The following is a 21,780-nucleotide window of genomic DNA, read 5'->3' as shown; positions in this document are numbered from 1 at the left end:
TTTTTGTCCTAATCTTTTATTTGAATAAAAAGAAAAATATAATGAGCCCATACACACCCATTACTAAGCATTAATAAATTTGATGTTTCTCCACTCACTTTCCCCCTGTTATTTTAAAGAAAATTCAAGACATCCGTCATTTCGCCTGAAAATTTCAGATGCATTTCTAGATGGTAAGTGCATTTAAAAAAATACTACCAGCACACCATTATCACACATAACAGAATTAGCAATTCCTATCATCTAATACCCTGTCCATGATCACATTTCCCCAATTGACTCCACAGTATTCTTATTCAAATCAGGATCCGAACAAGGTCCCCATATTGCATATGGCTGTAATTTCTCTTGTCTCATTTATTTCATAACCATTTCTCCTCCTTTTTATTAATGCCATTGATTTGTTGGTTGAACCTTATGTCATTTGCTCTGCAGAATTTCTTATGTTCTGGATTTGGTTCACTGCTTCCCTGAGATGAGTTTAGCTTGTTCCCTAGTACTCATATTTTCTGTAAATGGCAGTTAGATCTGGATACATGATTAGGTTCAGATTCAATTTTTAGGCAAGAATATTTCATAAGTAGGTGCTGTGTACTTTCTGCATCATAACACGAAACTTGTAGCATGTGGCTGTCTCAATTTTAATGATGCTAAAACTGAATAAGGGTTTAAGTTATTAGCCTGACTTCTTGCTTATAAAGTTCTCATCAACCTCTTACCTGATGCTCTTAGCATCTAGTTATGATTTTTGTGAGGTCGGTTATTTCATCAGGATTTACAAAAATGGTGATTTTTCTAAATTTATTTTTCCTTCTTCATTTATTAGCTTTAATTTTTCCTTTGACTAGAAACTTCATTAACTCTTAAGTTACACTAAAATGCACTTGTACTAGAAAAGAGAATGCTTCCTTTTTTTCTTTATCAACTTGCCGACTCAGTGATCTAGCAATCCCTTTGTAATCAATGAGTTTCCTTTATTTTTAAAATACCATTATGAACTCTCAGATTTTAATGTATTTTCACATGTCTCGCTTTACTCTGTCTGATCCTCGGATTTCCCATTTTAGACCAATGGGAGCCTCTAGCAGTTGGTTTTTGTGTCCTTTTGATGTGTGATCTCATGAGTCTGAAAACTTGCATGTCCCTGGCGTAAGACACCCTAGGCTCCTCTTGTACATTTCCTGCTCCAAACCTGGAAGCAGCTATTTTCTCTCAGGATCTTTTTCAGAGGAAACTATCTGATGCCTCCTGTCTTCAACATGGTAGATCTCGGAATGTTTTGGTTTCCATGGCACACCCATTCTGTAGTTAGAGGTTCTAAAGGTGCACAATAAGGAACTTGATCCCTAATGGTTACCTTCCCCTTCTTCCAAGCCCATGACTGAAAGATTGTTAATAAGAGCACTGAAGGGTGGTAAAGACACCAAGATCGTTACCTTGAATGGGAAGGGGATAACAAAGATGCCCTCAGCATTAAGTAAGCTGCCTGGCCTGAAGACTCTAGATCTCCAGAATAACCAAATCCGCAAGGTGTGCCCGGAGATAAGCACCTTGACCCAGGTGAGGAACAGTGTATCTTTTGGGATTGAGGTTGGAAAATAAGGAAGAGAGAAAAGAGGTGAGAGAAAAATAAACCTTTGATCTTTGGGGCCTTAGCTCCCGGGAGACTTACTGTGGAGTGTTGTTGGAGAGGCATCAAAAAGCTTTCTCCCGTAGGGGATTACTACATATGGTAGGGAAGAAGAGGTTTCAGCTTATTGGTGTGCACAGCTGGAATCGGAGGATTAGGTCTCTGCCACACTCATCTTTCTGGAGGCTGTCATCTGGAAAAGGGTTGAGAGCCTGGATCTGCTTGTCTACCTTGGGGGCTCCATCTGGAAGTGGGATTGAGGGTCCCGGAGATGCTGTTCGCCCTGGAGACTATCCTGAAGCTTCTGCATATGGAATGAAGAAACCTTCTTGGATGTAGCAAGGGGGTTCCTTTTCAATTTCCTAGGGCGGGCTGAACTTTGAAATGGGAGTGCTGGCGGGGGACGGGAAGGAGGACACATTCATTTCTTCTGAAGCAGTCTTTAAAAGAAGGTTAGTATTTTAAATAAAGAATACCCTTCTTAGCTGACACGAATGAATCCCAGATGCCCCTGTTAAACGTTTCTGCCCAACAACGCGAAACTTCAGCTGCTAAAGATCTTGAGGTTGGGAGTAGGCAAGGGGTATTAGTTTTGCAGTTTTCTTTGTATTCACTTCTAAACTGTCACTGAGCACTGAAAGAACCTATAACTGTAAAGTCACTGGAGTTCATTAGTTTTGAATTCAGAGTTATCAAAAAAAAAAAAAAAACCCACACACAAAACCCAAACTCTATCTTCTTACCTTCACCTACCTCATTTCCTTTCAGAGTCATAAAATTATTTGAACTTGTAACCTGTGGCCACATCTTTTCGAAAAACAGAGTAATACAAACTCCTCCTTTTAATGGTCACTTTCAAAAGTGCACATATGGTTACAGGACAAAGATTTGGACTTTTCTAATAGGACAGAGGAGTTTCTGTGCAAAAGAATCTAGGGTTTGACTGAGCCATGAGTTAATTTTCTCCTACTCGATTTTTGTTTCCCATTAAAGTAACCCAGTGCATTGTTTTAAGAGAATCGCGTACTGCAGAAGGCTTATAATAGAAAGCTGCTATCTTCTGTTCCACTCTGCCTCACCCCAAAACCTGATCTCCATTTATAAACATTTCTCACTCATTTTTTCCCCTTCATTTGTCCATGTTAGATATCACTCTCCTTCATTCTTCCAAACACCATTGGCATACTTCGTTTCTCCATCTTTTAGACTTGCTGCACCTTCGTTTCTTCTCTTCCCAGCGACAGTCTCTTTTTACTCTGTATGATGACTGTGTCAGCATCTCTAATCCACCTTCAGCTCTCCCTCCCTCCTCCTCGCCAGAAATTTTAAACTTCTTACTTTTATAAGATGTGTACACCACTTAGGCCGCATCCCGTTAAAACCGTGGTTAAATATTTTGTCTCTTGGAGAATTCTGAAATGTGTCTCATTAATTAAATAACCTTCATGCAGAGTTGATTAATGTCTCATGATTATTACATTTTCTTCTTCATGTACCGTTTCTGTTGCCTTGGAGTTTCCATTCACCTTTCTTTCATTCTGCATCTTTTGCCTTTGTCATGGCTTCCTTTTATTTCAAACTTGATTATCTTACATGTTCTATCAAATGTGCTTTTCCGTGGAGTGACTCCTCCCCCCCCCCGGATCCCCACCCCCCTGCCCCTGTCTAAGCTGATTAGCATGTAGGTTTGCTGGATACTGAGGTGAGGGCATCACTTTGTGGTTTCCCTGAGTTGGACCCATTGTCTCCTCTGGCCCATATTTTCCACTTTCTTAGTTGCCTTTCTTATTTTGTAAGAGTAAGCCTCCGGGTGCCATCCTCCTCCAGGTATGTGGCGGTTCAATTTTTTTTTTTTTTAACTCTTACATGGCTCAAAGTTTTATGTATTCTTTCATGTTTGGTCAATAGCTGTTTAGTAAAAAAACATTAAAGACTGTAAAATACATTTCCTCAGGGAAAAAAGCCTGAGTCTGATTATCCTTACTGTGTCATCTTCTCATAGCTCCCCCAGTCCTTTCCTCCTTATCCTTTTATTTATGAAAGTCCTTAAATTTTGACATCTGTTTGCTCACAACTTCCTAAAATAGGGAGCTGGCTAAGCTTAGCCCTTACCTTTTAAAAAAAAATATTTATTTGAGAGAGAGAGAGAGAGAATAAGCTGGGAGAAGGGCAGAGGGAGAGAGAGAGGCAGGCTCCCCACTGAGCAGGAAGCCCGACATGGGGCTCGATCCCAGGACCCCAAGATCATGACCTGGGCTGGAGGGCTTCAGGCTTCACCGTCTGAGCCACCCAGGCGCCCCTCAGCCCTTCCTTTCAAAGAAGAATTCAACGGATTTAGAAAGTAGGCTTCCTGTGGTCTACCTTTAAAGCGCTTTGCAAGTCAGATTCAGGCAAATGCCATTATTGTTTAGCTGTTCATGAACTAGCAATTTTTTTTTTTCATGTAGCATCTCCCCAGTTGTGGAATTTTGAAAAAAAAGTCAATCTCCACTTTATAATGGAAGTTCTAGAAGCAGCTTGAATAAAATGTGCTGGAAACCTTCCAAAGATATAGATTGTTCATATAGTTCAGAAATACTGCACAGTCGTTCCCATAGTTTCTAGCAGAGCGGACAGGTGATAGTTTCAGAAAAGAGAGAGGTAAGAGGGGCTGCTCGCCCTGGAGGAGCATTTGGGAGACCTGGATATCTTAACTGGTTCAGCCACTTACCAGCTAAATTAAAGATGCTTGATCCCCCTGGGTCTCAATTTCTGCCTTCATTTACTCAATCCGTACGTAAGTAGTGAGCACCGTCTGTGTCTCAGGCACTAGGAACTGGTGATTCAGCAGCAGATGAAAATCCCGGCCTTCGTGGAGCTTCCATTCCAGCCAGTAGAGCTGTAAGAAACAATCAAGCAGAACAAGCAGGACACAAGGCAGTGGTCAGTGCTAGGGAGAGGACAGCAGAGAAGGCAGGAAGGACACGTGGCATTCCAGCCGACACGTGGACGACTGATCGAAGCCACAAAGTGTCCTCGTGATCTTTACAACCTGGTGGTAGGTCTGTCATAGTTCTAAGGTCATCATTCTTATTCTGATCATTTTCTAATAAAACCCGATTGTTTTTTTTTTTTTTTTCAAAAGTTAGTTTGAACTCTTTCTTGTATTCCTTCAAATCCTATCTTTTTATTACAAAGTATTGAAAGTGTCCCCCTACCGGGCAGCCCAAGTAACTCAGTGGTTTAGCGTCACATTCTGCCCAGGGCGTGATCCTGGAGACCCAGGATCAAGTCCCACCTCGGGCTCCCTGCATGGAGCCTGCTTCTCCCTCTCTCTGTGTCTACATCTCTCTCTCTCTCTCTCTCTCTCTCTCTCTCTCTGTGTCCCTCATGAATAAATAAATAAAATCTTAAAAAAAAAAAAAAAAGAGAAAGTATCCCCCTACTGCATTTTGCAGGGGGGAGGGAGGGGTCCATACTGTGCTTGCCTTTTGGACTAGACTTTTTTTTTTTAAATCATCATAGGAAGTCCGGTTTGCCCCAATATTCTGATATTTGGTCATATTTTCTACAAAATATTAAAATAATCTCGATATTTTTCAAGTTGCTAAAGCAAAAATGATACTTCTAAATTTCAGCACTCGTATAATGGTAGCAAATAGAATAACAACATCAATCATTTCTTGAGAGCCAGGCACAATGCTAGCAATTGTGTTCAATTGTGCTCAAGGAAGTTACTACCCTCACGTTGTTAATAAAATGCCCATATGGTTCAGTAAGAGGTTAGGTCACTTGTCAAGGTCCCTCAACCAGTGAATACGTCTATAACATGAAGTCTCTTTCGAGGTTGCTTTCAGCTCTGTTTCATTATTTATATACTTAGTGTAAAATTTGTCAGGGTGGGGTGTTCAATTTGTAGTTCTGAAAAGAAAAACTGGGGGATCCCTGGGTGGCTCAGTGGTTTAGCGCCTGCCTTCAGCCCAGGGCCTGATCCTGGAGACCCGGGATCGAGTCCCACGTCAGGCTCCCTGCATGGAGCCTGCTTCTCCCTCTGCCTGTCTCTCTCTCTCTGTCTCTCATGAATGAATAAATAAAATCTTAAAAGAAAAGAAAAGAAAAAGAGAAACTGGGTTGCCTAAAGATAGTAGGTTTGAATGCCACATGGATTGACCCTACTTGACCATTTGTTTACATATGAGTTTGGTCTTCTTGGGTCTGTGCTGGTCCCAAGGATGCAGATGTGGAAAACACACGGACGCCGTCTTCTCGTTTGAGGATGAAGCTAAATGTTGACAGAGGGGAAGCCCAATGCCCGGCACAGAGGAACTTCCCGAAGTTACAGCTGCTCTTACGGTCACTGGTGTAAGTGGCAACTGGGGCAAAACGGGAGGAGGTTCTTTAGAAAATACGAGATCCTTCCTCTTCTTTCTTTGCTTATTTGACTAGTGAAACTTGGGGACATTTCAGTCCCTTCTGATGACATGGGAAAGAATGAGTTGATGGCCGGTCGTTCGGTGGCAAGTGCTGGGATGGCAGCAGCGCTCAGAGAAGCTCTTCCCCTGAGGCCCGAGGCCGGGTCGTGCCCTGGTGCGGGGCACCTGGTGAACCACAGCACGGGGCCTTGGGCGGGCGGGTGGGAGCCCTTTGCAGGGTGCAGCTTCACCAGCTGCCCCGGTGGCCGGCACCTGTACCGGTGCGGGCCCCTCCGAGGCTCGCAGGCCCGGCCGCCCGGGGCCTAGATACGGTGTCCCGGAGCCCTTCCCGGACCATCAGCCGTGGACAGCAAATAAGGCCGAGCTGAGCAGAGCCGGGTGGTCTGGGAGTTCGTTGCTGTGTCTCTCCTCTCTCCCTCTCCTGCTTTACCGTCCTCCTCGGTGGCCCGTACCCGGTCCACGGCCTTCGCCCTGGGCCCCTCCGCGGCCCGCTTGCTTCCTCCCAGCCAGCGCCTCCCCCTGTTCAGCAGTTGGGCGAGCCGGGGTGGGTGCCGCACTGCTGGGTGTTGGCCAAGTGGGAGAGGACGGCCGTCTCCACGTGTCCCCAGCCTCGGACTTAGTGGGGAAAGCCTGAGATGGGACATAACATTTCTGAAAAGCGCCACGAGGGAGAACTGTCCTGGGCCGGGAGCATCTGTAGCCAGAGACGTAGGAGAAGGCGGCCCTGAGAGCGCAGGGAGCGGGCATCCGCGGGGTGAGCTAGGCTGGCTGCCCCCTCCCTCCTCGGGTGTCCCAGGCGACAGTAGGGAACTGATGTCCCCCGTGCTGGTTGTCAGCATTTGTCTGCCTTACCACGGGAAATCTCTTCTTCCCCCATCAAGTAGGTAAAGCCTCTGTTTTCTGACCTGGCCCTTCTGTCAAGCGGGGATTTACTGTCCTGCTTCGCTCCATCCTGTCCAGGTCAGAGGTACTAGGCAGTTCCTCCTTTCCAAGCTCCTGCCTTCTTCCTTTGCCTCTGCTGCTCCCCCTCCCCCCCGGCCTGTGGTAAGCCTCCTGCACCCTCCTGCACCCTTTCTGGAACTTCAGCTTTCCGACTAGCTGGCAGTCAGGTGTCTGGAGGACCCTCAAGCCTCTTCTCTCACTTGCCCGCTGGGGGATGTGAAACGACTCTGCTCATCTCTCTATGCCCCACTTGCCTCGTCTCTAAAACATGCTTCGTTACTCCCAGCACCTAAAGTTGTGCCAACGTTACCTTGTACAGGACGCCTCACCGTACTGCTTGCTCGGAAGACTTTGGCCCTTACCCTCACGTAAGCATCCAAATGCTTCACTCTTCCAAACACTTCAGGTCTTACATTTTAACTGAATGTCAGTTCTGTGTCGTAATTCCTCCTTCCTGATAATGTGAAACTCTCGTCTCTGTTTCTTCTGTTTTCTTCCTTAAGAAGCTTCTGACAGAAAAATAAATAAATAAATAAATAAATAAATAAAAATTAAAAAAAGAAGCTTCTGACAGGATGCTAACAGGTAACACTTTGTTAATGATTTTACTATGAATGCTGATCAGAAAATCCATCTTAGCTGGATGAGTAGGAATTGCCAATTCCACGACACTGGGTTTAACTTTGGGCTCCAAGGGCACAGGGCTTAGTTGCAGAGATCTTCAGTGATTAGATGCCAGGCTGGACCTTGGAACCTTTGCCTGTCTTTCCAGTGAAATTACAATTGTTTTGCTAAATCTGATTATATACTAAGAAGTTGCTGCAACTTCTAGTAGTTAAAACTATTAAATAATAGTTTTGAAATTTGCAAAATTATTCAAATAAACAGAATCTTGCAGGAAGAGCTGGACTTAGGAGAAGCATTTGGCAACTGTATTAAACTGTAGTTTTAGGGGCACTTGGGTGGCTCTGTGTCTGAGCATCCGCCTTTGGCTCAGGTCATGATCCCGGGGTCATAGGATCAAGTCCCACACCAGGATCCCCACAGGGAGCCTGCTTCTTCTCCCTCTGCCTATGTCTCTCCCTCTCCCGGCATGCCTCTCATGAATAAATCGATCAAATCTTTTTGTAAAAAAACCCTATAGTTTTAAAGATGCCACAGATTCCTTAGAGAAATTTTAAAAAGGCAGTGCTAAGAATTAGCAGTGAGCTATAATGCTACCCTCTCCCAGATATACCTTGGTCATACACATGCTATTAAAAAATATAAAAACCCCATTAAAAAATTCCATTAGTCTTCTCTCATTGATTTGATTCAATTATTTTTATTAAATAGTTTACAGAACCTGACATTGTACTGTGCATTACTTAGGTATAGTGAATGGAAATATTCATTATCCTTAAATAATTTAAGGATTAATGGTCACATACTAGCTAAAACATATACACATCTATTATAGGCAAATGATCTAATAGCTCATTTCCAAATGGTATCATCAAGCATGATTTAGTTCAAAAGACAACCAGATAAAATGGACATTTGAACTCATTTTTTTAAAAAGATGTATGTATTTATCTTTAGAGGGGATAAGGGGCAGAGGAAGAGGGAGAGAGAGTCTTAAGCAGACTCTGCCTTGAGCTTGAGTGACCCAGGGCTCGATCTCACGACCCTGAGATCATGACTGAGCAGAAGCCAAGAGTCAGGGGCTTAACCAACTGTGCCACCCAGTCACCCCTGAACTCAGTTTGTTTGTTTTTAACACTTTTAAAAATGTTTTTATCCAAGTTAGTCATAGATATCATTTTAAAAATCAAATAAGCAATCGAAAGACAAAATAAATAGCACAGAGTTTTCAAGTGTAATTAACAGCTACAAACACAGCATAATTAAGTGTTAGGTTTAATTATGTTGCCTGGTGCAAGTTCTAGGCATACATATGATGGCAGGCACTACACTGAATTAAGCATAGGGGTTACTCAGAATGAGCAGATAGTTAGAATAAGGAAAGCATGCAGACCCTTAGAAGGAAGTAAATCAAGCCAGGAAGATTGGAGCTGACTGCGTTCAACAGATACTCAATTAAAGAAAAAAAAAAAAAAGACATGGAGCCATAATGAGTATTCCTCAGTGTGAACCATTAGCTTTCAGAAATGATCTAACCATTAGCTTGCAGCATTCAACTATCGTTTATTGAGCAACTATTATGTTCCAGACCCTGTTCTTTGAATGTTAGATGAATCACAACGTAATAGTAGAGGTAAATCAATCACTAAAATATGAAGCAGAATAATTGGTCATAGAAAGCACACAGTGCCATACAACTACAAAAGGAAGGTGGCTTCCTGGAGAAGGACGTATATGCCAAGTGGGAGCAGGAAATATAGAAACCTATTATAATAACTGAAGAACTAAGGTAAAGTAACAGTTTAATGGAAACAGAATCCTGAAACACATTATCACTAGAAAGAATAAAAAAAAAATTTTTCCCACCAAAATTAACGAGTTAGCAGAAAGTCATGATTCTGTGGCCAACGTTTTTCTCTTCTCTGAAAATGTCATCGAAAAATGGCTGTGAGAGAACAGAATGTTGGTTACTAGAGGCTGGGGGATGGGGGAATTGGGGAAACCTTGTTTAAAGATACGAACTAGTAGATAATACGTCATCCTACACAGCATAGTGATTAGAGTCAATAATAACTGTATTAAAAACTACAAAGTTGCTAAGAGACTAGATCCTAATTGCTCCTACACAAAAAGGAGATAATTATATGACCCGACAGAGGTGCTAGCTAAAGCTATGGTGGTAATCAGGCTGCAGTTTATGTATGTATCAGGTCAACATGCTGCACACTTTAAACTTACAAAATGTCATATGTCGGGACGCCTGGGTGGCTCAGCTGTTGAGTGTCTGCCTTTGGCTCAGGGTGTGAGCCCGGGTCCTGGGATCGAGTCCCACATCGGGCTCCCTGCATGGATCCTGCTTCTCGCTCTGCCTGTGTCTGCTTCCTCTCTCTCTGTCTCTCATGAATAAATAAGTAAAGTCTTAAAAAAAAATGTTATATGTCAATTACATTTCAATTTTTTAAAAGTGGCTTTGAATTTAGAAATCTTTGAAAAAACTAGTTAGAAATCATTAAGAAAGTGGTTTTAACCATGAGACTCTTCATGATAGCCCTCAGATACAAAACTGAGGGCTGATGGAGGGAGGTGGGTGCGGGATGGGCTAGATGGGGCATGGCTATCAAGGAGAGCACTTATTATGATGAGCACAGGGTGTTATACGTAAGTGATAAATCACAAAATTTTACTGCTTAAACCAGTATAACACAATATGTTAACTAACTAGAATTTATTTATTTATTATTTATTTATTTATTTTTCTAAAGATTTTATTTATTTATTTATGAGAGACACAGAGAGAGAGGCAGAGACCCAGGCAGAGGGAGAAGCAGGCTTCATGCAGGGAGCCTGACATGGGACTCGATCCCGGGACTCCAGGACCACAACCTGGACTGAAGGTGGTGCTAAACCGCTGAGCCACCCGGGCTGCCCAACTAACTAGAATTTAAATAAAAATTTGAAGAAATTAAAAAGGAAAACAGGTTTAAAATTGGAAAACTAAACATATATCTATGAAGCACCTACGGAATTTCTAGCACCGTGTATGTCCAACATTTTGTATTAGGGTCTTCTGGATCTAAAAGATCAGATTTAGCATTTTATAATATCTGCTATATTCCAGGTACTTTATTGTATTGTCTCTAATTCTTAAGACAGCCTTGAAAAGTAGATACTAGTATTCCTATATTTTAAAAGTAATCTCTACACGCAACATAGGGCTTGAACTCACAACCCTAGGATCACGAGTTGCATGTTCTACTGTCTGAGCCAGCCAGGCACCCGATCCCCATTTAAAAACAAAACAAAACAAAACAAAAAAACCCCCCAAAAACCTTGACACTTAGAAATTTGACTTGCCTGAGATCACAAAGCTAGTACATTGCAGAGCAGATGGTCTCCAAATCCTGTGCTTTGCTGACCGTGCAATACTGACTAAACAGTGTGAATACCAACAGAATAAGAATATTTAAAATGAGAATTCCATGCATACATACAAGACAATTCCACTGTGTGTGTGTGAATATATATATATATATACATGCATGTATGTGCACATACATGATCATTCTGAACAATAATATATTTTTTAATAGGCAACACATTATCATAGACAGTATATAGTAGGAGGAAACACATCCATGTATTTCAAGGGTGGGGGGATACAGATAGGCTGTAACTTAGAGGTATGAATAGGCCTATACAATCAAATAAATTAAATTTAGGAAAAGTTGGGACAGACACTGTTTGGGACAAATATGCTAAGATGCAGAAAAGACTATAGGGAGATTGAAAACATTTAGGACATTGTTGGGTAGGGCAATTCCTCACGGACTGGTTATTTAGGCAGCAGTTTATATAAAATGTAGTAGGACTGGAGAAAGGAAATTTAAGTACCATTTACACACATCCCATTCTTTACATTCTTTGGCTATGTAATTCTGCAGGCAGGCAGTAACGATTACAGTTTTAGGGCGATTGCAATGAGATACACCTGAAAAAGATGCACCTAAAAGGAATTTTGAGATTAGGAATGGTGACTGACTGACTTTGGGTGTAGAGAGAGAAAGAAATTCTAGGCGATTCCAAACTTTGGTCAGAACAGCTGATAGGATTACAAGGATGGTGGGTGCATTAACCAAAATGGGGATGGGAGAAACAGATCTAGTATGCCCACCGACATTGTCCAGTTTTAGACTTTGAATTTAGAGTGACAGCATCACATTCATTTGAGATTCTTTTGAGCCAAAACCAACAAGATGCAATTTTTACAGGGATGACTAAATTCCTACATTTGAGAAAAGAATTCAATTGCACAAGCCCAGGATGTGGGTTATCTCCTTCACAGTTATCTCTTTGGCCGTGGGTTTTTGATGGCCACACACAAGATCAATTATGCAACAGCAATGTGCCCCGCTGCTGAAAGAGGGCATGCCATGTTGGGCTGCATTAATAGAAGTGCAGTCATCTGCCCGAGGGAGAGTCTGTGGTCTCCCCAGCATCCATGCTAGGCGATCACATTTCCTTGTCTCACCCTAGGCGCCATGTTTCCAGAGAGGGGTGTGCTTACAAAAATGAGAGGGTGACCAAGACAGTGAGAGGTCTGGAAATTATGTCCTGAGGGAAATGGTTAAAGAAGAATGGAACAAATTCAGGGGGAATATGATAGCAATCTTCAAATATTTGAAAGATTATTATGTGGCAGAAAGGAGGGGGAATAGAGCTATTTTTTAATGACTGCCATGGGAAGAGTTAGAAGCTAGAGAGAGACTGACAAACAAAAAATGTATAAATAAAAAAAGTAAGGAACACTTCCTAAGAAGTGAAAGAACTGCCTATTACTGAATGAGTATATAAGGAAGGTATATAGTTGCCTCCTTGCATTTTATATGCTGTACCAGGTGACTTATAAAAGTTCTTCCTGGGGGGCCTGGCTGGATCAGTGGGTTAAACGTCTGCCTTCAGCTAAGGTCATGATCCCAGGGTCCTGAGATCAAGCCCTGCATTGGGCTCCCTGCTCAGCGGGGAGTCTGCTTCTCCTTTTCCCTCTGCCCCTCCCCTTGGTCCCCTCCGTTGATTTAAATGAATAAATAAAATCTTTAAACAAAAAAAGTTCTTCCTGATTGTAAGATGCTATAATCCCTGGTCATGGTACCATGAGAAACCACTTTGGAGAAATGGTGTCTTTCAATCTATGGCAATATGCTAGCTTCCAAAGGACAGGAGAGTTATATTCTGAATACGTCAACAGAAAGTTCATTATAGAAAATTATAAATGTAAAAAAAAAAAAGAAAATTATAAATATAACATGAGTTTCAAACTCATCCAGTAGCTGTCTCTTATATGGTTAAAGCCCTCCTTCAGGAACTACCCATAACCACAGAGTGTTACTAGTGAAACACTGCATGGTATTTTTGAAACCCTTTGTGAATGGAATCCCATTTGGAATAGCCTTGTCAAGGCACCTCAAATAGTTCATCTCAAACAACTTGTCAAGGCATCCCAATTAGCTCACCTCAAATATCGCCTTCTCAGAGAGGTCTTATCTAATGGCCCAATCTGGCTTTGAGTTACCTTTTTTTTTTTTTTTTAAGATTTATTTATTATTTATTTATTTGAGAGAGGGTGAGAGAGAGTGAGCACAAGGTGGGTGGGTGGGTGGGGAGCAGAAGGAGAGAGAAACTCCAGCAGACTCCACATGGAGCACAGAACCTGACATGGGGCTTAATCTCAGGACTCCAAGATCAGACCTGAACGGAAACCAGGGGTCTGATGCTCAGCCGACTGTGCCACCCAGGTACCCCAACCTTGAGCTACTTTCCAACCCATTAACCCATTTTCTTTCCTTTCCATGAGGCACTTAACACTAACAGAAATGATCTGTTTGCCTATTTGTTGTCTCTCTCCCCTCCCAACGTATAAGCAGTGTGAAGAGAAACCGTGGGTGTCCTTGCCACTCTAGCATTCAGAATATCGTGCGCATAATACACATATAATAAATATGATTCAATTAATACAACATTGAAGTTGAGTCTTGAAGTATTTCTCAAGGGAAATTTAGTCCTTGTTATAGTGTCTCTGGAACTTCTGTATAATTTATGTAATCTAGGCTGAAACTCATGTATTCGCCATAGTGACAGAGGATAACCCACAGTCTTTGGAGTTACCATCACCTCTATGAATTTAAAGGTAAAAAATGAATCTTCTTTTAGTTACCTTTCTCTGTCGAGAATCATTCTGGTTTCATTCATTTTATCCTAGTTTTAACTTTAGAATCTTAATTCTTGAGATCTTCAGTTGAGTCCTCTTCATCTTCTATGTGTCATAGTCTTGGTGTTGAGCTCAGATTTTCACATGGTAGCCTTTTCTAGCCAAAGAGCCATATATTTAAAGTATCTTCCAAAGCAGGTGCCTTTTCCTGGGTCATCTATCCATTTTATATCACCTTCTTTGGAGCTGTTCTATCAGAAAACCAGCTGTGGCTGTCAGCTACCCTACCACATTTGCCCAGATTGCTTTTCAAAATTACATTTCCTCAAACCTCGTACATCTCCTCCTCCAAGAAAATGGTTTTGCTTCATATTTCATTGAAAAAAAAAAAAAGGTACTCTCATTCAGGAAAACTCCCTCATCCTTCTCTTACCAAATCCATCCAGGGCCCTGATCTGCATGTACCTTCTCCGCCTTCCCTCCTAGAACCTCAGTGAAGGCTCCCCACTCTTATGCAGGGCCAGCACTCATTTATACTTTGGATCATATCCTCTCTCATTTTCTACAGGATTTTTTTTTTTTATTTTTTTTATTTTTTATTTTTTATTTTTTTATTTATTTATGATAGTCACACAGAGAGAGAGAGAGAGAGAGAGAGAGGCGCAGAGACATAGGCAGAGGGAGAAGCAGGCTCCATGCACCAGGAGCCCGATATGGGATTCGATCCAGGGGCTCCAGGATCGCGCCCTGGGCCAAAGGCAGGCGCTAAACCACTGCGCCACCCAGGGATCCCTCTACAGGATTTTGATTCTGAAATGATCCCTCTCCTTATATCAGTTTCTCATTCTCTGCATAATTATTTCCATCAGCATGTAAATAAGCTGTATGATCTTTTATTTATTTTTTAATAGATTTTATTTATTCATGAGAGACACAGAGAGAGAGAGAGAGAGGCAGAGACACAGGCAGAGGGAGAAGCAGGCTCCATGCAGGGAGCCTGATGTGGGACTCGATCCCGAGTCTCCAGGATCATGCCCTGGGCTGATGGCGGTGCTAAACCGCTGAGCCACCTGGGCTGCCCTGATCTTTTATTTTCAAAGAAAAACCCTCCAGCTCCCTGCTAGTTTTCTAATATCCCTTCATAGTGAAAGTTCTTAAGAGATTTATCTATTACCCATTATCTTCACTTTTCCTCAGCTTCTCCATAGCCCACATCAATCAGAGTTTCTTCTCCAATGCTTCACCCCTATTGCTGAGGTCACTGATGATTTTCATGTTGCTAAATCCAGTGGTTATTTCTATGCTTTTATTTTGCTTAACTTTCCCTTAGGATTTGGCCTGCATCTTCTTTTTAAAAATAACTTCCTTTTCCTTTTCTTTCTCGTTGGCTTCTGTGACACCATGTATCTTAGAAAAGCTAAGTCATAGATTTTTGTAATTTATTGAGGCTGTGCTCTCTGTAGAAACCTGTAAAAGTGTGAGGAAGCAGATCAGAGCAGGGAAAGAATCAAGGTTAAGATCTGATCTCGTGAGAAATTTAGCCTTAGCTTTATTCCACCAGAGTTCTGTTCTGGAACATGCCTTGCACCCAGAGGCAAAGGAGTGTGGCTGTTTCATCCCTGCATTCATTATGGGGTATAGGCTGCCTTGGAGGATCGAGTAGAGGGATTACCTTCCAGGCATAACCTTCCAGGCATCTCTGGCTAACGCAGTTCCTAGTGGCCAAGGGAAATTCTTCAGAGAAGGATGAAATAAAGTCCTTAGGAGGAAAAGTCCAGTTCCTGAGGACTGAGCCCTGTCTCAATAAAGGAGATCTGTCGTATCAGAGGCTGTCGGTGTCCCACCCCCTCTGTCCTCCTCACTGGCCATTCCTTCTCCTCTGCTAGGATCAATCCTTCTCTCATACTCTCACTCTTGGTATTCTCTTATGATCCCACATGACAACTCTGACTTGGGTGAAGGCTCAAATTTAACTCTTTGGTCTTGACCCCTTTAGAGAGTTCTAGACTTGCATTTACAACTGCCTACTTGATATTTCCACTTCAAGGTCTAAAAGACACCTTAATTTTAATATAGATAAAACAGAACTCTTGATTTCTTCTCCTTCCCCCAAACCTGCCCTTGTCCTAGTTGTCCTCATCTCAGGTGTTCAAGCTCCAAAGCTTGATTGTATCCATGATTCCTCTCTTTCTCTTATATTTCACAACCTTCTGGCCCTACTTCCAGAGTATATCTTATACCCATCCACTTCTTTGCCCCTCCATCACCACCATTCTAGCCCAAGCCATCCTCATCTCTCATCCTCATTTCTCATCCCTCATCCTCTTTGCCTGACCACTGCAATCCTGCCTCTGAAAAGTGTGCTATCTCTGCTCTTCATCTCTAGCTCCCCTGAAGACTATTCTGTAGGCAGTTGTCAGAATGCTGCTGGTAAGTTATATGCCAATTAATACCATATTTCCTCAAAACCCTATACTCATTTCTCACTTTGCTTAGAATAAAATCCCAACCCTTCACCCTGGTTTACAAAATCATGAGCAATCTGGCTCAAGTACAGCTTTGCAACATCATGTTTTGCTGGGTTTTCCCCTCCCCATTATGCTCAGCCACATCAGCCACATCTCTTGGTTCCTCAACTACATCAAAAATGTTTGTGTTTTGGGGTCTTTATTTTGCCTATTTCTTCTTTCTTATCAGCACTCAGATCTCAATTTATTTTTTATTCATTTATTTTTTAGGTTGCTTTATTTTATTTTATTTTTTTAAAGATTTTATTTATTTATTTATGATAGACATAGAGAGAGAGAGAGAGAGAGAGAGAGAGAGAGGCAGAGACACAGGAGGAGGGAGAAGCAGGCTCCATGCCGGGAGCCCGACGTGGGACTCAATCCTGGGACTCCAGGATCGCGCCCTGGGCCAAAGGCAGGCGCTAAACTGCTGAGCCACCCAGGGATCCCCTCAGATCTCAATTTAAATATCAACTTCCAAGACTAGTTTCCTTGGACAACCAATCACTATCTCTTCATTCTTTTAATTATATACAGAGCACTTAGTGCTATCTATTATTTTTCTTATGTTCTTATTTAGCCATTCACTTTTTCTTTTTTCTTGAATTTAAAATCAGTTTAGTTAAACAAAAAAATCAGTTTAGTTAACATATAATGTATTATATTTCAGGGGTAAAATTTAGTGACTTATCAGTTGCATACGACACTTAGTGATCATTGTACCAAATGCCCTCCTTAATGCCCATCACCCAATTACCCCATGTTGCTACCCACCGTCCCTCCAGCAACCCTCGGTTTGTTCCATATAGTTAGGAGTCTCTTATGGTTTGCATCACTCTCTGGTTTTCTTTAAAGGATTTTATTCATTTATTTGTGAGGGACACAGAGAGAGAGCACAAGCACATAAGCAGGGAGTAGGGACAGAGGGAGAAGCAGACTCCCGGCTGAGAAAGGAGCCCTACACGAGACCCGATCTTAGGACCCTGGAATCATAACTTGAGCCAAAGGTAGATGCTTAACCAACTGAGCCACCCAGGTGCCCCATCATCCCTCTCTCTTTTTATCTTATTTTTCTTTCCCTTCCCCTATATTCTTCTATTTTGTATCTTAAATTCCACATATGAATGAAATCATATAGTATTTGTCTTTCTCTGATTTATTTCACTTAACATAATACCCTCTAGTTCTATCCACTTGTTGCAAATGACAAGATTTCATTCTTTTTGTAGACATTGCTGCTATAAACATTGGGGTGCAGATCCCCTTCAGATCACTACATCTGAATCTTGGGAGTACTCAGTAGTGCAATTCATAGGTCAGAGGATAGTTTTATTTTTGACTTTTTGAGGAACCTCCACACTATTTTCCAGAGTGACTGCACTAGTTTGCATTCCCACCAACAGTGTAAGAGGGGTCTCCTTTCTCCACATCCTCGCCAACATCTGTCATTTCCCAAGTTGCTAATTTTTGTCATTCTGACCTGTGTGAGGTGGTATATCTCATTGTGGTTTTGATTTGTATTTCTCTGATCCTGAGTGATGATGAGCATTTTTTCATGTGTCTGTTAGCCTTTTGTGTGTTTTCTTTGGAGAAATGACTGTTCATGTTTTCTGCCCACTTCTTGACTGGTTTTTTTTTTTTTTTTGGTGTTAAGTTTGATAAGTTTTTTATAGATTTTGGATACTAGCCCTTTGTCATTTGTGAATATCTTCTCTCATCCTGTGGGTTGCCTTTTAGTTATGTTGATTGTTTCCCTTGCTGTGCAAAAGCTTTTTATCTTGATGAAGTCCCAGTAGTTCAATTTTGCTTTTGTTTCCCTTGCCTTTGGAGACATGTCTAGTAAGAATTTGTTGCAGCCAAGATCAAAGATGTTGCTGCCTGTGATCTCCTTTAGGATTTTGATGGGTTCCCGTCTCTCATTAAGTCTTTCATCCTTTTTTATTTTGGTGTATGGTGTAAGAAAGTGGTCCAGTTTCATTCTTCTGCATGTGGCTGTCCAATTCTCCCAACACCATTTGTTAAAGAGACAATCTGTTTTTCCACTGGATATTCTTTCCTGCTTTGTTGAAGATTAGTTGACCATAGGGTTGTGGGTCCATTTCAGCATCTTCCGTTTCATTCATCTATGTGTCTGTTTTTGTGCCAGGACCATACCATCTTGATCATCATACATTTGTAATATACCTTGAAGTCCAGAACTGTGATGCCTCCAGCCTCGCTTTTTTTCAACATGGCTTTGGCTTTTCATGTCTTTTCTGGTTCCATACAAATTTTTAGACTATTTGTTCTAGTTATGCGAAGAACGCTGGTTGTACTTTGAAAGGGATTGCATTCAATGTGTAGATTGCTTTGGATAACGTAGATATTTTAGCAATATTTGTTCTTCTAATCCATGAACATGGAATGTTTTTCATTTCTTTGTGTGTTCCTCAATTTCTTTCGTAAGTGTTCGATCGTTTTCAGTATCGATCTTTTCCCTCTTTGGTTAGGTTATTCCTTGGTATTTTAGGATTTTTAGTGCTATCGTAAATGGGATTGATTGCTTGATTTCTCTTTCTGCCGCCTCATTATTGGTGTATAGAGATACAACAGATTTCTGCTGATTTTGTATCTTGTGACTTTACTGAATCCATGTAACAATTCTAGCAATATTTTACTGGAGTCTTTCAGGTTTTCTACATACAGGTTTTCTTTCATGGCTTCTGCAAATAGTGAAGTTTGACTTCTTCCTCATGATCTGGATACCTTTTATTTCTTGTTATTTGATTGCTGGGGCTAGGACTTCCGGGACTATGTTAAAAAACAGTGGTGAGAATGGATGTCTCTGTCGTGTTCCTAATCTTAGGGGAAAACCTCTCAGTGTTTCCCTGCTGAGATGGCTTTCTGTTGACGTATGTTCCCTCTACCCCTATTTTGTGGAAAGTTTTTATAAAGAAGGGAAGCTGTATTTTGTCAAATGTTTTTTTCTGCACCTAGTGAGAGGATCATAGGGTTCTTTTATTAAGGTGGTGTATCATGCTGATTGATTTGTGAATATTGAACCACCCTTGCGGCCCAGGAATAAATCCCACTTGATCATGGTGAATGAATCTTTTAATGTACAGTTAGATTCAATTTGCTAGTATCTTGTTACGGATTTTTGCATCCATGTTCATCAAGCATATTGGCCTATCGTTCTGTTTTTTAGTGGAGTCTTTGTCTGATTTTGGAATCAAGGTAATGCTGGCCTCATAGAATGTATTTCCAAGTTTCTCCTTCCATTTCTATTTTTTGGAATAGTTTCAAAAGAATAGGTAGTAGCTCTTCTTTAAATGTTTATTAGAATTCCCCTGGGAAGTCATTCTGCCCTGGACATTTGTTTGTTGGGAGATTTTTGATTACTGATTCAATTTCATTGCTGGTTATCCGTCTTTTCGAGTTTTCTGTTTCTTCCTCTTTCAATTTTGGTGGTTTATATGTTTCTGGGAATTTATTCATTTCTTCTAGATTGCCCAATTTGTTGGCATCTAATTTTTCATAATATTTACTTACAATTGTTTGTATTTCTGTGGTGTTGGTTGTGATCTCTCCTCTCTCATTCATGATTTTATTTATTTGGGCTCTTTTTTTCTTTTTGATAAATACTGGCTAGGGGTTTATCAATTTTATTTATTTTTTCAAAGAACCAGCTCCTGGTTTCATGATCTGTTCTACTGTGTTTTGTTATTGTTTCTATACCATTTATTTCTGTTCTAATATTTATTATTTTCCTTTTCTGCTGGCTTTAGGCTTCATTTATTGTTCCTTTTTGACTCCTCTAGGGGTAAGCGTATCAACAAAAGTTCTTAATTATTTATCTCTTTTGAAGGTGAATAGTGCATGAGTTAATTAAATTTCTGTATGTTTCCAGTTGACGGCACTAAATCTGGGAAACAACCTGTTAGAAGAAATTCCAGAAGAGATGAAATATCTTACATCCCTGAAGAAGCTTCATTTATTTGGAAATAAGATTTGTAAATTTGCACCCGGAGTATGTGGTAAGTTAGTCAAAGAACAGCAGTATTATGGGATCAAATTTAATCTCTTTATATTGAACAAGTGAAAAAAGTAAATGAAATTTTACCTTTTAATCTTTTTTTTTTGTTGGAGATATTTATGCACTACTCTTGAAATTAAGGAATTTGAGGTACAATAGTGTCTTTTTTTCAACTATTGCATTATTATTTCTGTAATGCAGACCTAAGAAAGTAAGTTAGTATTAAATTAGTCAATTTTTCCTTTTCAGAATCAGGGTACATTTCAACTCTTAAATCTGGGGGCCTTTTCTCTGTGCCTGAGAGGAAATTAATTGAAAATCCAATCAAGAAAAGCATTCCTTGTTCTTTATACTTTTTATTTATTGCTTCAATATTAAGCTGCAATCTTTGCTCAAGATGCTAAGTTTAAAACCAATTTGAGGAAAATTTTAAAGAAAGAATATGAGATCCAATAACTGGCTCTTTTTTGGGGGGAGGGGTATTTCCTTTCAACTTGTAATTCCTCCAATAGGACACTCTTCCTATTTAATATAGGTAGAGGGGGGCTTAAGGGGAAAACACGTGACAAAGAGATGATTTTTTTAAATTTTTTTTTATTTATTTATGATAGTCACAGAGAGAGAGAGAGAGGCAGAGACATAGGCAGAGGGAGAAGCAGGCTCCATGCACTGGGAGCCCGATGTGGGATTCGATCCCGGGTCTCCAGGATCGCGCCCTGGGCCAAAGGCAGGCACCAAACCGCTGCGCCACCCAGGGATCCCCAAGAGATGATTTTTATAGCTTCATTGAACATTGTACATTATAGCTCATGTATAGCACTTCCTCATTCTATGTTTTTGTCCCTATTAGTAAAACTAAAGATATGTGAACTTTTGAGACATGGGTGCTATGTCATCACCAAGCAGCATTTATTAAAGATATCAATGCATAGGGAGTTAAATCAGGGGTATATTTGGCAAATAGCACAAATAGACTCTGCTATGATCTCTTTACTTTAAAACCTTGAATCATGTATCCTGGAGAGATATTTTTTTTAAAACAAGACCTATAACAAACACTTATTGATGCTTATGCACATTATGTATGCAAACCCACAGATTCGGGGTTCAATTACAGTTTACTTAGATTATAGTTTACATAAGAAAAAATTAAGGGCATTAAAAAAAGACAATCTTATAAACTATTTTATAAACTACACTGAAGGAACAAACTTATGTAGAATGTGACATAGTAAATAATATTAAGCAACCTATTAATGCTAATAAAGAAAAATTTTTCTTGTGTACCCTTACATTTGAGGTTTCTAAAATATATGTAATCTTTGTTCAGTGCCCTTGCATGCCTGTAGTTTCTGTATTTCTTGGTTTTGGGCTGCTGAACATTGAAAATCCCATGTGAGTGACATAAACTATGTTTTATGTTGTGTCCTTACTATCCAAGAGCA

The 21,780-nt window shown here is 40.8% G+C and overlaps 1 protein-coding gene across 5 annotated transcripts in view; it reads left to right on the top strand.

The window, feature by feature from the left end:
- The first annotated feature begins 1,303 nt into the window (after positions 1-1,303).
- LRRC69 (leucine rich repeat containing 69) overlaps positions 1,304-21,780 on the top strand; it is a 90,016-nt gene continuing 69,539 nt past the window's right edge. For 4 of the 5 annotated variants that reach the window (XM_072803954.1, XM_072803956.1, XM_072803953.1 and 1 more), the window contains exons 1-2: positions 1,304-1,560; positions 20,210-20,336. In XM_072803954.1, coding sequence (XP_072660055.1) covers positions 1,378-1,560; positions 20,210-20,336 — 310 coding nt within the window. In that variant the 5' untranslated portion in view covers positions 1,304-1,377. The remainder of the gene's footprint in view (positions 1,561-20,209; positions 20,337-21,780) is intronic. The other variant, XM_072803952.1, reaches the window with a different exon arrangement.

This window comes from Canis lupus, chromosome 28 (genome assembly GCF_048164855.1).
Source record: "Canis lupus baileyi chromosome 28, mCanLup2.hap1, whole genome shotgun sequence".
Classification (NCBI taxonomy): Eukaryota; Metazoa; Chordata; class Mammalia; order Carnivora; family Canidae; genus Canis; species Canis lupus.
The sequence above is the reverse complement of the archived record's forward strand: the minus strand, read 5'-3'. Positions and strand labels throughout refer to the sequence as shown.